This window comes from Phasianus colchicus, chromosome 7, assembly GCF_987193195.1.
Source record: "Phasianus colchicus chromosome 7, bPhaCol1.hap1.1, whole genome shotgun sequence".
Lineage (NCBI taxonomy): Eukaryota > Metazoa > Chordata > Aves > Galliformes > Phasianidae > Phasianus > Phasianus colchicus.
The window spans coordinates 34,976,604-34,993,588 of NC_143442.1; the positions used below are offsets into that span (position 1 = coordinate 34,976,604).

At 42.3% G+C, this 16,985-nt stretch overlaps 1 protein-coding gene across 6 annotated transcripts in view; it reads right to left on the reverse strand.

Annotated features, from left to right (window-relative positions):
* Window positions 1-16,985, reverse strand: part of AGAP1 (ArfGAP with GTPase domain, ankyrin repeat and PH domain 1) — a 292,152-nt gene that overhangs the window by 202,038 nt on the left and 73,129 nt on the right. For 5 of the 6 annotated variants that reach the window (XM_031604524.2, XM_031604523.2, XM_031604522.2 and 2 more), the window contains exons 2-3: window positions 6,952-7,010; window positions 1,496-1,583 (exon numbers count right to left, since the gene is read on the reverse strand). In XM_031604524.2, the coding sequence (XP_031460384.2) occupies window positions 1,496-1,583; window positions 6,952-7,010 (147 nt within the window). Of the gene's footprint in view, window positions 1-785; window positions 798-1,495; window positions 1,584-6,951; window positions 7,011-16,985 lie in introns of all 6 variants that reach the window. The other variant, XM_090144531.1, reaches the window with a different exon arrangement.

A 16,985-nucleotide genomic window follows, 5' to 3' on the forward strand; every position in this document is an offset into this window, starting at 1 on the left:
CGTGCAAAGAAATGATTTGACAGTGCTTTTGAAATCTAATCCTTCTGGGAGAAACAGCCCAACGTCACTCAAGCACTGCATATAAAAACCCTTGAAGACAAAGAGGACAGCTGGCAATACTCTCAAGGAACGCTGCCTAAAACATTCGTAGTTCAAGAGAACAGTGCTACCCCTGTGATTAATCAATATAGTTATGTTTTGCAAGATTTTCTTCTTTTTTGTTTGTGAAATGAGTGGGGAAAAAAAAAAAAAGTGGCAGAGATGGCTCGGTATTCTTTGCACACTTGCTTTTAGCAGCCCTGCATCACCGTTTCTCACTCTCAGCATCTAAAAGCAGCAAGCCTCAATGTCACTGAAATGCAGTTCTGTTGCGAGGCTGAATTATTATCACCTCATCCATCCTAACAAAAACGTGTAAGGCAAGGCTACAAACTGGACTGTATCGCTGTTACTGCCATTACACAACAGCAGCCTTGTCACTCACTCACTGCTTTTCCCTCTCCCATTTTTACTACAATTAGAGACTGTTAGAAAATCAAGTAAAACGCTTAATTACTACCTTTGGTAAGAGTTAATTCAAAACAGATGTTATCAGAGATGCATGAAGCTACCTACTACTGCTGAGAAGACAACTACAGCAAGGGACAAAAACAGTGAGATGTACTGAAGACTTGAAATCAAAAGAAAACAAAATGATACACAAAACAAAGGGAAAATGCTACAGTACAGAAACTGCCTTCTGTCTCTTCGAAACAAGAGCTGCCATGAAGACAATGTATAGTTACCTGCATCCATATCTGCAAAGAATGGAACAGCCAGTAAGGAAAAGAAGGAACCAGAAATTCAGTGTCTCAGAGATGGATATTAAAAGTTCATAAGGAGAATAAATAAAGAAAAATGTAAAAGTATTTAGTGTACGACACTTCTGTAAGGTATTATGATATTTTTGATTTCAAACTACAAACGTGGATTATTGCTAAGCACTACTTTTCAGGTACAAATTAATATTCTGGGGCATAACGAGAAGTTTCAGGGGGTTCATTTTTTTCCTTTTTTTAAACCTTCAAATCCGAAGATTTAATATATTAAACAAGGAAAAATTTACATCTTTAATATAGCTTGTTACATTTTTTACTTTCCCAGCATGACAAGGTGAAGGGCCCAGTTCTGCAGAAACCAAATACCAGATACAGTAACTCTGGCATCTAACAGCACTACCCAGGGCAGTAAACTTTTCTCAGTATGAGGCTACAAGTTTCCCATGCAGACAAATAATGGATGCAAAAGCATTGAGGGGTAATAAGAGGTTACAAAAAAAAAAGGTAAAATTAACTTATTCCACGTACTTATCTCAGTTTGGAGAAAGATAAAGGAATATTCTCCGTGAACAGTGAAAAAAGCAAACTGGATTCTTAACTGATTCATTTTTGCATGATTAAAAATGAATAAAGATGCAGTCTGGAAAGAAAAAGAAAGGATTTGCACAGCCACATACCTTCAGGTGATTCCTCCTGGACATACGTGCCAGTCAGATAGCGGTGTACAAGTGCAGACTTGCCACTAGCTAGGTTTCCTACGATCCCCTGGGGAAAAAAGGAGAAAAAGTTAAACTGCAATTAACTCCAAGAAAAAGCAGTATGTTTAAGAAAAATCATAACACTGCTTACAACTCAAACGGAGCACGGCATAGGGACACAGCATTATTTAGGTTGGAGAAGACCATCAAAGATCATGAAATCCTACCATCAACACCACCTGCCCAGTTCCCATCACTAAGCCATACCCCTAAGTGCCACATCCAAATGTCTTCTTGGCAACACCTGGCAATCTAATGTAAGGACATCTGAAAGCAACTGAAACAACTGCTGCTGCTTTGTCCCTGGCCTGCCCATCAGCCAGAAGTGCAGTGACACACACAGCAAGGCAGATACAAGCCTGGTCATCCTGCTCTGCCCAGCTGGGGGTCAGGTGGGTCTGCAGAATGCACTTTGTGTTCTAAAAGTGTCTTTTGTTCTTGCTCAGCTATCATCCACCCACTTATTCACCTCTCCCTGTGAAACAGAATCCTGCAGGCACTGCACATCCTCAGCTTTTGAGAGAGGAGAAGGGAACTAATTTCCTTTTTTAAACAAAGCCAGTCCTACTCTATCCTACATGTCTATCTTGACCCTAAGCAAAAGACTGAGAGAAGCTCCCTGCAGATAGGACCAACCCTCTGTTGATCTGCTTGTGGTTGCTGAATACAGGCAGGATGAACAGGTTTCATACTAACACAGTCTCTGTTTCACTTTCTTAATCCTAATTGGTGAGAAGCAATCCTCCTCATTAAAAACCAACAGGGTGATGTCACTTTAAAATGACCCAATGACAGCCTCAGAGTCTGTAGGTCGAGGATGGAGCAGCAAAGACCATCATTTATTCTTTACTGCTGTGATCAACCTTCAATTAAGACTAATAAAAGAGTAGTGTGGAGGATGTCCATCACTCTACAGCTGACATGAAAGGTCAGCTCAGATAAAGCAGGAGCTGAGGCAGAGAGCAAGTGGAAGATAATTTTGCATCACCTGTGATAGCACAAGCTTTAAATGTAATAAATGGTGTGGGCTACAGTGAAAGAAAAACAACCAAGAATCCCAAAGGATTTCAGAAGTAATGGCAAACAAGAGAAACAGATGAGCTAAGTTGGGGGGTGAGAGACAGGAGAGGGAAGAGAAGAACCAGATCCCATTCTGATGTAACACTGCAGGAAGCCTCACACTCTGAGCTAAAGAGCTTGAACAGGCAGAAAAGGGACTGTAATCAAAAAAAGGAGACACAAGAAGAAACCTGACTGTAAGTGCAGCTGATATCAAGGAGCCCCACCAAAATGAAAAGGAATCCACAGCCCTGGACGACGGACATCTGCCTGCTGGGCTCTGAGCTGACTTTGAAGGGCGTTTAAATGAGCAGACTGGATGTTTTTAATTTAATTTACATCTAAGAAATTGCAAGCCATGCAAACGTATGCCAAATGCCTACGTCTAAAAAGCAGTGCAAATGCCACCTCTGCAGATGACTAACCTTGCATTCTCAGACGCTGCTTCCAAGGAGCAAAGCTCCCTGGGAACAAAGCAGAGCTGCATTCACATCTGGCCATGACAAAGCCATTTATCAGATCTACCTTCCCCTTCAAGGCTAAGGAACAAACAACTTATTCCAGCGAATTATATGTTAGGTGAACAACTGCAACACTGAAATACCAAAATAATCCCTGAAACTCTGACTTCATGCATGTATACATGCTAAGAACATTCTCATTGAAGCTCCCAACTCACAGGCTGGCTTAAATTCAGGCTGTAACAATATTGTTTACCTGGAACATCATTTTTCTGCGTTACAGATGTACATCCTAAGATGTACTTTTGAAACCTCATAGAAACAAAAAAGTGACCAGTAAACTTTTGGGATGGAGGCTAACTTCTACATGATTCCATCTGCCTGATAAATCTCATCACACAGGAGGATAAATCCTGACAAGAAAAAGATACAGCTGATACCTGAAAATTCCTAATTATTGGTATGCTCCACATAATCTGCTCCACAAGCTGGTCGGACCTGCAAAGCCTGCAAGATGCTCACACTTAGATGCTGAAATCAAAGGTTGTGGAAGAGTCTAGAAAGAAGGTCTCTTGATTTAAGCAAATCAAGACTTGGGGTACAAGACAGTTTCAGTCTCCTAGGCAACTTACTCAAAAAGCAACACCAAAAACTAAGAAGGAATTAAGCTGCTTGCTAGTTGTCTGCTTTCTTCAGCAAGCGGCTGATCAGAATGCTATATTCACTGAAGCAGTAGCTTCACTCCTCAGAAGAAGCTAACTTCATATTCTCAATGCAAGCTTCTCCCTCTCATTCCCCATTAGTTCTGTGTCACAACAGAACAAACCAAAAATGGCAATCAAACCCCAAACCCCATCTCTAAGTCAGTAGATCAGACATACCACTTACATTGTCTCCTCTGCAGATAAATAGTCAGGCTAAAGCCCTTGATGAGCAACACAACTTCTGAAGACTTAGGAAGAATGCAAATTCTGCATGGTTTTGCTAGGAATATCACGACAGCAAGAAGTGTTTTGTGCTTTCACTTTAGAGCAAGAAGCTCTAAGCCTTTGGAAATGACATATTGAAGCTACTTCTGACCTGCCTTATAGCCACTGTAGCCACAAGGCATCCGTGAATCCATTTGATCGTGAGAGTCACACAAACTCAGACATCAGAATAAAAACACGGAGGGTTTGGGTTTTTTTTCCCTAAAGAGGCTGAAGAGGCCTGACAGCACTGAGCAGCACAGCCAGCCATGCCATGCAGATTGCTACAGCTTGCAGAAAACCCAGGTGCTTACTTTACAGCTCTATAAACAGGATCCAGGAACATCAGTGATGCTCCAGAAATTGACACGTCTCACCCAGCCAGCTAACAAACTCCTGACAGTAATAGAAGTCTCAACATCAGCTCTGTTGCAGTATTTGGCTAGCAGAAACAAATATAACACATGAGAGAAATCTAGCCTGATACGTATTAGAAGGAGAAGGGGAGACAGGAGGGAGAACCCTTATTCTTTCTGAAAAATATGTTGCAAAATATATTCACCCATTTGCTTTTTTGTTTATATTCTTGTGTTATTTTTACGAGCCTTTTTTCCCTCAATCCTGCATTTTCCCTGCCCCTCTAGACTCAATTTCTACTCCCTTAAAATGCCTGTAGATCCTAAAAGTAAAACCACCTGCTACAAAAATGAAATTTCGACTCCAGTTAAGGATTGCCCAGACATTGCAGTAAGCAGCCTCACCCAGCAAGCCCCAGACCATCTTTTCCAATAGAGCACAGTCCACTCGAGCAGAGGTTCCTTCTTAAACCAGCAGCACTAAGACTCGTCTTCCCATCTGCACTGCTGCACTCAATGCTGATGGGAGCAAATACTTCTCGTACCCCTCTGACATGGCCAGCACAGACACAACATAATGACAGTGCTGCAGCAGAAGAGAGCAGTCAGGCTTTCAATACTGCCTTTTAATTCCTCTCACACAGCCAAGAGCTGATGATGCCTCTGGACTCACTACACAGACCTCCTTCCCAAGGGCAGATTTACAGGAAAGGAGAAGCAGACTTCAGACCTAGTTTGCCCTTTCTGCTGGAGCACAAGTTCACAGCCCCCGTTGGTGCAATTAGCTTCAATAATTTGCCGCATATAATGAAATTATCATCTCTGCAATGGTAAGAGTTCTGCTTTTATCAGTATTACACAAACTAAAGCTTCAGACAGCAATCTTGAGGCTCACGCACGCTGACCACTTAAAATCAATTCTCTACAGCAGCTGCATAGCAGTTTATTTTCATACGGCTGCTTCACACAACATTGGGACAGGAGACCCAAGATGAAAGTGTTCACATAACGCAGCCTTAGGGTACACTTAGTTCTTGTGATACCAAGACTCTAATGCTCTGAGATTGTTTGCATTCTGTATTATAGCACAGGAACTACAGCTTTGGACTCACCTGCAAGCCACAAGTTTATTTCCAGGTGTTAAGAATTGGCAGGGCCAGGAAGGGGGTGGGATGAACAAAGAAACTGTCTGCACATCCTGCCCAGCATAAACTAGCTATTACCACAGTACACTGGACTCCATCCAACACTTCTCAGTCCTAAATTCTTTTTATTTTCTTCTGCCAGATATTTTAGGAGATAATTGTCTTCTAATAGCAGAGTTTTATGCACCAACCAATTCTCTTCTGCTTACCTTGTGCACCAGTGGAATTAAAACAGGAATGTAACTCCAGACAGGAGGAAGCTGTTTCCATTGGAATTGCAAGCTAGGGCATTTGTCATGTTAACTTTAACCTACGCTTCCTCCATAAACACTATCATCAATTCCAATTTGGAAAGAGAAATTTGCCATGTGAGAGCTGGACTAATGAAGCATAGCTCCAGCTGTCCATTCTTGAATTGATATGTTTTTGTCCAATTCACTTTGCCACTCGGCAAGCAGATGCTTAAGTTGGAGCAGATCAGACATTTAAAACAAGAAAGGAGTGATTTAAGCACAAATTAATCCAACCTTACGACCATCCGAAGCAGATCACAGGTGTCTATGGTATTACCAACTACAGTACCTGAAATACCACAGCAGTTTTTATAGACTGAGAAATTCATCGTATTTAATTAAATCCGGAATTTCATATGGTAAACATCACAGTGATGTTTGATGTCAGCAAGTAGGAGATTTCAGCCTTCATCTCCAGCCTTCGTGTTTACAACTTCAAAAAAGCAAACTTGGGAAATTCCCCCAATTTTCTGTGTTCTTTTGCCTTTACTTCCATTTATTTGTGGAACTGCTCAGCCAAAGGAAAAACTATCTTAAGCAGCTATTGAATCATTGTTCACTCTTTTAACTAAAATGTTTTTGATTCCTTAAATGAAAGTTCCAAATATTTCTTTTTTTATTAAGTATAATAAAGAGCTCTGAGAAATATAAGCAAACAAAACACCAGACAGAACATTTATTTTTAAGTTCTTTTAAGACAGGGAGTGAAGGCATTTAGTTCTTGAAGAAATTGTGCAATGTTCTTACAGCAAGATAAAAGGAGCTTTAGATATCACCTGCTAGCATTCAGCTCCCCCTCTTACAGGAGTGGAAGACCTCTCTATCCAGAAGATCACACCAGGAAGCTGGTGCTAGTAAGGCAAACAAGTTCAAACAGAAATAAAACACACAAGTGGATCTTTGAAGCATGCTAGCTGAACCAAAAAACACATAGGCTTCAGAGTTTTATTTTGAAGCAAATACTCCACTTCTTAAAATCACCTTCCATGTTTTTTCTCTTTACGGTAAATTTAATGAACCACAGAAGACTTTTCACTTCTGCACAGCATTTTCAGAATGGCTTTCAAGAGAAAGAAGTAAATACAAAACTCACCACTTTCAGCTCTGGTACAGATCGGCTTAGTGTCCATTCCTGGCTATTTACAAAGGCATCTGTAAAAGCAGAAAAACAGTCACCCAGTCAGTGCAATGACATTTAATGGTCTGCCACCCCAAATTCCACATGAAGGCTTTGGACGCTCCAAAGATCACAAGACTGATAGGCCAACACATTGATCAATTATACAAAACCTCAAGAATCTGCAACTAAATGTTATGCAGAATGGATGCACTGCCCGCAGCAGATATGGCTGCATCATCTCAGTTGGAATGAAGAAGACCAGTGCTAACTCCAGTCCTGTGTTACAGAAAGGCTCTCCCAGTGTGTATCTAGTCCAGCTGCTTCCCACCCACCATGCTACAACTTCTCTTCTACAAGGAAAGCCTTGGATGGCTCGTCATGTTCTATGTCAACAGCGGGGATCAGATTCTGACTTCTGGGCAGTGAGGCAAAAGATGGGAAAAAGATCTGAAAAATTCACCAAGGATTGGACTGAAGAAGAGCCATCTAGACTTCAATAATGCACAGAGACATTTGCTACAGCACTAACTAAATCTATTAGGGCAGAAAGAATTGATTTCTGGTGAATCAGCAAGTGAAGCTCCATCACTGATCCCAAAAGAAAGTCAGCGCTGCACCTCACTGAGGTTCTCACACACAAAAGAGAGAAATAAGGCTCTTCACCCAAAAACTTTTCTCATTTTGTTCCTCCTCTAAAGGCCTAGACGACTGAAAGCAAAAACATAAACACGTTTCAGTTAGGAATCCAAGCAGCATTATTCTGAAACATGAGTTAACATTTTCCAAAGCAATGCAAAACTGATTACATTACTGTGTGTCACAGACTACTCCCACCCAGCAGATTAGATTCAACTCTACAGTAATTAAAGAGCACTGAAGAAGTACCAGTGTAACAGATTCAATTCTCAGCGTTACCAGAAATAACAGGTGAAAAGTTATGCCTGCCTACGTTATCCATAAGCATGCAAAAGCTTTGAACACAGCTATTTTGGGACTGATACACCAACCTGCAGAAGAAGGCAACTGCATTCTCCCTCTGAATCCAGAATATGGAGTATTTGGAAGCAACTTTCTACCCTAAATGGAATCCTTACTGGTTTAAGAAACTGAGTTGAAAGCAATCTTTCCCACTGCTTAAATAGAAGTAATCTCAAAGCAAACTTGTACTTTGCATTACATCTCTGTTGCTCACTATACATCTTACCCTTGCTCCATATTACAAAGATGCATTTGACACGAACTTGGAAGCCTTCCCCAGATTTCATGCTTCATTTAATGTTTCAACTACAAGGAGGAGTTGTGTGTACTTAGCAGGATGTGCATTTAGAAGAAAACCTTTAAAAAAACAAGTATTTGGGTGTACTGTAATCTTGAGCTATCTCCCAGTCACTCACTGGAAGGAAGACTTGGGTGAAGATGCTCTGAGGACTGCTGCTCTGCCGTGTCATGCTCTGTATTTTCTGTTCCACTGTTTTATTCACTGCTTTAATAGCAACAGTCCAAAAATACAGGAAGTTGGAGCATTAACACTATTTGGAAGCTTGTGATTGAACTGGGATTCCCCAAATCTCACCTTCAAGAAAATAGCTCTTAATAACTAAAGCTCCATGAGGCAGCAGAAGTTCAGGTTAGCTTTTCAGTAAAGCTGTAAGAGAAGCTGTTAGGGTCACCAGGCTTCTCTTACATGACTTGAAGGAAAACCAGAGGTAATCAAAACCTGGTCTTCCATGTGTACTGGATGGCACTGCACACCAACTGAAACACCTCGTGGGAGTCAGGTGTGGCTGGTAAAGAGCACACAGATCACTGCAACACAATGCTTGCAAATGCTGCTTCAACTGTTAAAGCAAACACAGCTTAACGTTACTGCTTTATCCTTTGTGATCGTATCATTTATGGCAACATAGCTATTGGTTACGAAAGAAAGAACACCAATCATTACTAAATATCACAGAATCACAGAATCATTTCAATTGGAATGGATCTTTAAAGGTCATCTAGTCCAACTCCCAAGTGCATTTTGGTTAAGCAAACCAAGCATTTCTGAGTTTAAACATAACGGTTTCAATTATCGGGTTAGCAATGTGTTGAAGCAGAATGACAGGGTGAAAAATGAACAGCACGTTCTAGTTATCACCTCATCTTGAACTCAGAATGAGCTGTTTGTATCAAGCAGTAGGTGAGCATTTGTCAAACATGATCTCAGCCTCAGACCGAACTGCAGGCCCAGATGAGGACAGGGTAACAAGGGAACAAGGCTTCGAGAGGCTGGATGGAGAGAAATAAATGCAAGTCTCAAGAGCCATCACAAAACAGCCTACTCCAAAACATTCCTCGCTTTTAAGTAATTTGGTACAGCTGGAATACATATTTACTGCATTGCTTGGAAACTACCACATTAGCATATAAAAAGGCTGTAGGGGGTCAGGCCAAAGATCCAGCTCCGGCAGTATCCTGTTACTGCAGCGGAGCCCAAGAGCAGATACTTCAGTAAGAATTACGGTATTTAGAAAATAACATGTTTTTCATGCAGGCTGCTGGCAATTCAGTTTGATGACATCCTAAGTCATGTGCGTCCCTCCAGTCAGAGAGGTGTGTCAGGGGAGGTATGTGCCTCGAGTCCTGTTTTCTGGCATACAGAACACAATTTGGAAGCTAGAAACAAGAATAGTCAAGCCAGATGCAACATCGACCTCTCTATAGAGCACCTTGTGAAGGCCTGGCACTGCTGCCCAGAGAAGCTGCAGGTGCTGCATCCTTGGAGGAACTCGGGGACAGGCTGGATGGATGCAGTCAATTTCAGATCTACACACCTGATTTGTCACGCTGGTCTCAGAGTCACTCAACAACATTTAATTCACCTCCAGCTTTTAGATGTAAGATTAAATAAAAGTTAAGCTTAGGCTCCCTCTTAAGATATATTCACTGAAGGAAGATGTTTGCAGTTTATAAGATACCCTGACAAACCAGGAGGATCTCTCCTACAAACTGATGTTCACAGACTGGATGGTAACACGGCTCAGTAGATTCAAAGGACTTCACACAGAAATTGGTGTGTTTCTTCTCCTATGTTTAGCAAGCCAACTTTCTGGCAGGGATGAAGGATGACATTCCTGTTGCCCCTTTCCCCATAGCTGTGTATGCATTCTTACTTTCTCCATTCCTATGCACAAAGTTCACCAAGACTCTGCAGCGGCACAGCAAGAAGAACTAGCCAAACCTGTACAACACAAGGGGGGGTTCTGTGACCTCCAGATTCTCAGGTATCAGAGAAAACCTATCTCAGGCAAATATTATGCCTGTCTTTACAGAGAAGGTGGATTCTGAAATAGATGTTAACAAGCTTTGGCAAAAAGCAGCATTGTATTTTACCTCCATGAACGATTAGAAAAAGCAAGCAGATCCCCACAGCTGCTCCTGCAGAGGTCTGCAAATAAGCCAACCTGTCAAGCTGAGGGGTAGATTCACAAAGTGTGATTTACAGTGGCATTTTTACAAGGAATAATGAATTACAGTTTAAAAAAAAAAAAACAAAAAAAAAAGTCAGGAAGGAGTATCTGGTTTTAGCAAAGAGAGATTAATGTGCCATACTTGTATGAATGCTGATGAACCTAGCTAACGAATTTACCTGTAGAACAAATGCCTCACAGTAGTGATTTACTCCAAGTTAATCCCCAAACCCATGGAAGTTAAGGTGAAAAGGTCAAATACCTGCAGATAGAGCAAGACAAACAAGCCTGAGGTTTTGCTCTTTTTTCCTTCCAGGGGCTATTTGGAAGTGGGGGATTTTTTTTTAATTATTATTATTTTTTTTAACTAAGGCTAAACTACGGCATGAGAATGAACCATTGGACGCATCCAACTGCACAACACAAAGCATTTATTGGGTAGTTCACAATCTTATCCTGCTAAATAAAAGCCCATCACCAAATGCTGATTTAAGTATACTGGAACAGATTTGCGTAATGAATAGAAACACATGTATGAAGTTGATCAACTGCCTTGTTTGCATTGCTTTCCAACTCGAGAAGTGAACTCAACCTTCACATCCAACTACAGGCTATACGTACAAAAGGAATGATTTGTATCAATAATTAATCACAGCTGTATGTCCTCTTCATTTAACTTCCACGTCAGTGATCAAAAGCTTCAAAATGCACGGTGCCAATCAGCTACTTTTAAAACGTGCACCAAAAATGTGGCATTTTCTTAGCCAAGCTTTCCTTCCCACAACACAGCCTTCATTTTTCCCTTGTTATTTCCTCCCCTCCCCTAGCCCACCTTTGAGTATTCCTACTACATGCAGGTTTTCCGCTCTACTCACACATCGCTGTGCTGAAGCACAAACCACAGCAACGTTCTCAGCTGGTTTGAAGCCTCTGTGCAGGAACTCAGCTCCAACCAGAGGAACCTTCCCTACTAAACCCCAATACTCAGGCTCAGGTGTATGTGCTATTTTGGTTCCCCATTAACGCAGTGTTGTGGAGAAACACTGGGCTGTGATGATGATTCTTGTCAAGATTTATGTTCTCCATGGCTTAGTCCAATGGCAGTCCAGTCCTGCTTAGAATAACCTTTCAAAAAGAGAAACATCTTGCTGCTTTTAGGGCCATTAATGATCACTAAAAAACCAAAGCACCAGCAAAATCCAGTCTTAGTTTGTTGACAGGCTGAAGGAGCTGGGCTTGTTCAGCCTGGAGAAAAGAAGGCTGCGGGGTGACCTCATTGCAGCCTTTCAGTACCTAAAGGGAGCCTACAAACAGGAGGGGAATCAACTCTTTGAAAGGGTGAGTGACAGCAGGACAAGAGGAAATGGTTTGAAGTTGAGGGAAGGGAGATTTAGGTTGGACGTCGGGGAAATTCTTTACAGAGAGAGTGGTGAGGTGCTGGAACAGCTGCCCAGAGAGGTTGTGGATGCCCCGTCCCTGGAGGTGTCCAAGGCCAGATTGGATGGGGCCCTGGGCAGCTGGTCTAGCATTAGGTGGGATGGTTGGTGGTCCTGCATGTGGCAGGGGGGTTGGAGATTCATGATCCTTGAGGTCCCTTACAACCCTGGCCATTCTGTGATTCTGTGAACTCAAAGCAAGCAGTCTGAATCTTGCATCATACAATTTTAACTGATGTAAAAACACAATACGTTTCATTGTTTGCAAATATTTAAGAAGTGCACTTAAACACAATGATTTTAGAAGGCAACAGGATCAACAACTCAGTGGTCCATGACTCAAGAGATTACAAATGGAGAGAGAAGCCACATTCAGCACCATGGCTATGAGCAGGCTCTCAAAGGCTGTGGATGAAAGACTCAGCATGAGGGTGTAGGAGACAATTTTCAAGTACTTTATATATTAAAAGTGATAAAAGAAAACCTCGGAATTATCTTTTTTTCCTACCAAAATTCTTCGCTCCTTCAGCAGCCATACATCATTGCCTCCCAACACTGAACCAACTCAATACATCCCATGAAGGTGGTAAGGGAAGACAACAAACCACCTCCTGCAGGTGCTTACTCCTCTCCAAGCACCACAGACTAGCAAATACCATAATGAGATAAATCTCTTGCACAGCAAGCTGGCCACATTCACACTTCTGCTGCCTGCTTGCCTTCTTTCAGCATAACAACATTTCTAATCTGTCAAACTAATTCCACAAGAACCACCCATACAAAGCAGACTTTGGTTCACTGGTACCAACCAACCTTGAGCTTCCAGTCTCATTGCACAGAAGACAAGTATGGTCCTCAACTACTTCATCTAGTCATCGCTCCATTCCAGCATGGAGATGGGAGCCTGGAATGCATGGACCAGATATCACTAAGATTTACAGCTCCTATGGCAAACCTGAAGTTATTTCCATTTAAAAGGGGGTCACTATGTCCTTAAAGGGCTAGGAAAAAAAGTGTCAACTCAGGTCAGCCGTTCCCAGCTCAGCCTGCCTGTCATCATGCTCCAGACATGTAAGAAGGCTCCGGCTCACTGCCTGAATTGCATTACACACAAGAGCTACTTGGCTGTTCCAATGTAATATCTGAAAAAGCTATAGGCTAAAAGAGGGTGGGTTTTTTTCCCTCCCTTTTTTCTCCCTGCAGACACGATACTTCCCTAGTACTCTAGTAAGACGAGCTGAAACCAGGGAACTTTCTTCCAGTAGAAGACACACAGCCTCAGGGGTGCGACAGGAAAATAGGATATAGGTCTGATACAACAGAACTGTTATCATCAACTCAAAGCCAAACTTACACAAGAACCCAAAGGAATTATTTGATACAAGGAAACCTAGGTGAATCCCATTTACTACTAAAGGACACAGTATCAAGACAGCTAAACACACCACAATATTAATAATTACACCTGGAGCTGATTATATTTATACTACCCTCACCATCCTTGTCAATCCTATTACAAAAATCAACGATGACACATATAAAACAAACAACAACAAAAGCCAACAAGACCTGTTCATTAATACTTTGGGAAAACCAAATGCCATCGTGATCCCCTGCAGCCTGCCTCCATCAGAACCAGCACAGGAGTCTCTGCCCCATTCCATTCACTGCTCTGCTAACCTTGGTTTGTCCTTTATTATCACCGAAACATCTCACCCTTGACTGTTAATTTAAACCAAAGCCTGAGAAGCTCACAGATTTCTTTTCATCTCATCGAGATGAAAACCTAATGACAAACCCATCCAAAAGGGGAGCTGAGCGGAGAGCTGGCAGAAGTCTTTACAGGATGACATAAAAAGACTCAAATCTGCAACGATTCTTGGAAAGCTTCTTAATAAGAGTTTCCCTCAGGCTATCCCAAAGCTCCTTTGCTCTCCTTTTAAATGAGGAAAACCTATTAAAAAAAGCCAAGGGATTTCTGTGGAAACCCTCAGCAAAAGACCCTTTTCTATTTGAGAAGAACAGGAGCTCCCAAAAACACAGAGCGAAGCACTGACTGATGGCCTGATCCTACCCCCTAACAGCTTCTGCATCACAGGCAATGCTTTAAGAGTTAATTTCTACATTGAAGTGTAGGAATTAGAGAACAAACAAGTGAAAAGAATATGCATGCAAGTTCCTACTTGTTCGCAGAGATGGAAACAAACCCACACACCTCTTTTCTGGAGTCTCATCAAAGGAGCACTTCTAGAACGTATTTCCCCAAGCTTGCTTGCAAATTCTCTCAACAAAGAAGAAAATACACAACCTGTGGGATGAGGGTTCTGATATTAACGCAGCATGAATTTGTGAGAGCAGGGTAATCTCTCAGCACGCTCTCTCCAGCTCAGCCCCCAGACTTTAGCTCAAAGCACCTTCAGTTCCAGCACAGTACCACCCTCCATTTGGTACCGATGCACTCAATTCTACACAAAACTACAAACAGCAACACGAAGCAGTCAGAAATGTTTCAAGACCAGCATGCTGAAGCTGCCTTTGTTCCTCCCTCTCAGCCTGACAGTGCGACAGGCCAGCCGCAGCACTCCATCACTTTCCTTTGTATCCTGACTAGAAATTACCACTGCAACCACACAACTGGTGAAATATTCTCCCTGCAGAGTAAAGCTCCAGGCTTCTCTTCCTTCCCAAGCTGAAGAAGGGTCATTTATTCCTTTCTGTGTGTTTTAAGCAAGTGCAGGGCAGCTGATCCAGGCGCAGGCCCCACGTGCACAGTGCAGACCCCCGGCTGCAGCCCGGCTCTCACCCTCCTGTCCACACCTCACTGATCAGCTTATGAGCATCTTGCAGAAGAAGTCGTGAAAACTGCAACAAACCAATCCACTTGCAGCCCTAAAATGAGAGGTTTTCACCAACTGACAATTTAAAAGCCTTTGCCTGTTCCATCTGTCAGAGCGAACACAAACACAAATGCTTTACAGCGGTCACGCTTACCTCTGCTTACTAATTATCAGATGGGCACCTCAGCCCCCAAATGATCTGAAAAAAACATGCCGTGTAACTAAGAACTGTATTAAATGGATATTTAGGTCAAAGCCCAAATCCATCTTCCCCCAGCAGCCGACAGCTGCAGCACACTGCCTGCATGCTGCCATGGAAACAAAAGGAGCTCTGGCGATGGAAAGAGCTGTGCAACCCTAGCGGACAGCAAGTCAGCCTTGTCTAAAATACACCTTTGGGCTTACAAATTGAGCAGCTCTCCTCTGCCTGCTTTGTCCTTAGATGGAACAGCTCTGACCAAGGCCTTTCTCCTAGCAGTCTCATGGTGAAGAGCCTGCAGCCTCAATAAATGAGGCTTCTAGTGTGGAAACACAAGGCCCACAAAGTGCTTCAAGAGGCAGGACTCTGCAGCTCGTCTAAGGAAACATAAAATCCCACAGCTAAAACCAGGCTTTTCTCCTGAGGTAACTGCCATCAGATAACAGAAGCACACTTCAGAGAGTGAAGAGCAAAGACTGTCAGGATTAGACAGAAATTCCAAAGAAATGCAAATTCCTTCAAGCTCAGCACTGTTCCTCTGAGGAAACGTGGCACAAAACTAGCAGTCCCTTTTAGAGACAGGGCAATGACAACCACAAGAAGAAACTGAAAGGCATATAAAAGCAGACAGAAACAGAAAAATTAAAGTAACGTCGTAGTAAGGCCAGTCCCAAGCACGTTAACAGCAGGAAAGGCAACCATTGCTTCAAAACAAAAGATATCTTAGCAGCACTCCTTCTCTTTTTATTTGTTTTCAAAGTCCTCAGCCTCTCTTTTTTTTACCTGGCCCCACTGGCAGGCACTTCGAGCAGAGCCTCTGCAACCACCAGGCACACACGCTGTGCAGACCAAGCGATGCTGCTGTGTAAATGATCAAAAGTGGGGTAAAGTAAGACACATTTCTGCAATTAAGTTGGCTAGAACAACCTCCCTCAACAAAATCGCTTCAAGTGCTTATTACCTGCGACAGGACAGAAAACAGCAACCCCAGGTAGGGCTCTGGGTTGTGGGGGTGCCTCAAGGTAGGTCTGCATCCTGCCATGAAACTGTATCGCTATTTTCAGGCAATACAGAGCACTGCTTTAAGCACCAAAGCCCCAGAGAATGCAGCCAAACAATTAACCATAGCACAAGCCCGACTCCAGGAAAACAAACAAAGCCAATGCAATGAAACGCCTGGGAAATGCCTTGTTTTGCTCATCAGAAAGCAGGTCAGTGTCAGAGGTGAGCTCTGTTTTACACCGTATCTTTGGGGAAAGCCAGAGCCAGCACAGGAAAGATTACATCAATCGTAACAAATGAAAACCTGGTGATAAGATTTTAAGCTGCAAAAAGCCATGCTTGAGACGTCACGGGAGTGGTAAGCATTTTATAAATCCGTGTTGGAGGAGCAAAGATGCCCACGGCACCCAAATGGAGTAAACCATAGTCTAGGTTACCTTTTCTGACTAAAGACATAAACAAGGAATTAACCTTCATATCTGAATATAAACGAGAGATTTCCTTACAGCGGGTGACAAAGCTGAAGAGGGCCAGATGACACAGTACACAAAAGAAGAATCAGTGTCAAAACATAAATTAAAAAAAGATGAAGTGGGAGAAACATGAAGCGGGTTTTAAATGAACATAGAAAAGGCTTTTATTCGGCAAGCCAGAAAGAAAGCCAACACAGAGATGCCAAGTACAACCGAAGAACTGCTTGGCACAGTTTTATGTTTTCCATATAGGTAAGAATAGAAGACAAAGCAAAAAAAAAAAAAAAAAGAACCACAGAAAACCAATGACTATTAGGTAGAGAAGACAATAGGTTTTTATACGTAAAACAACAACAGTTTTCAATAAAATATTATTTAAATTACACTATAACGTAACTCACAAATGATCTGCATTCCTATTCTGACCCAGGTTGGCAGTGGGGAATTACAAGGTGTTACCACACCCCCTCCCCATGCACTCCTCCAACTTGCATCAACACGTAGTTCAACTAAAAGTACCCTCTTCAAATCAAAGCAACCCTACACATATTTTATCCATCAGCTAATAGCTGAGCCCTTAAGTATTGAACCTCACGCAGTCCTACAGGGGC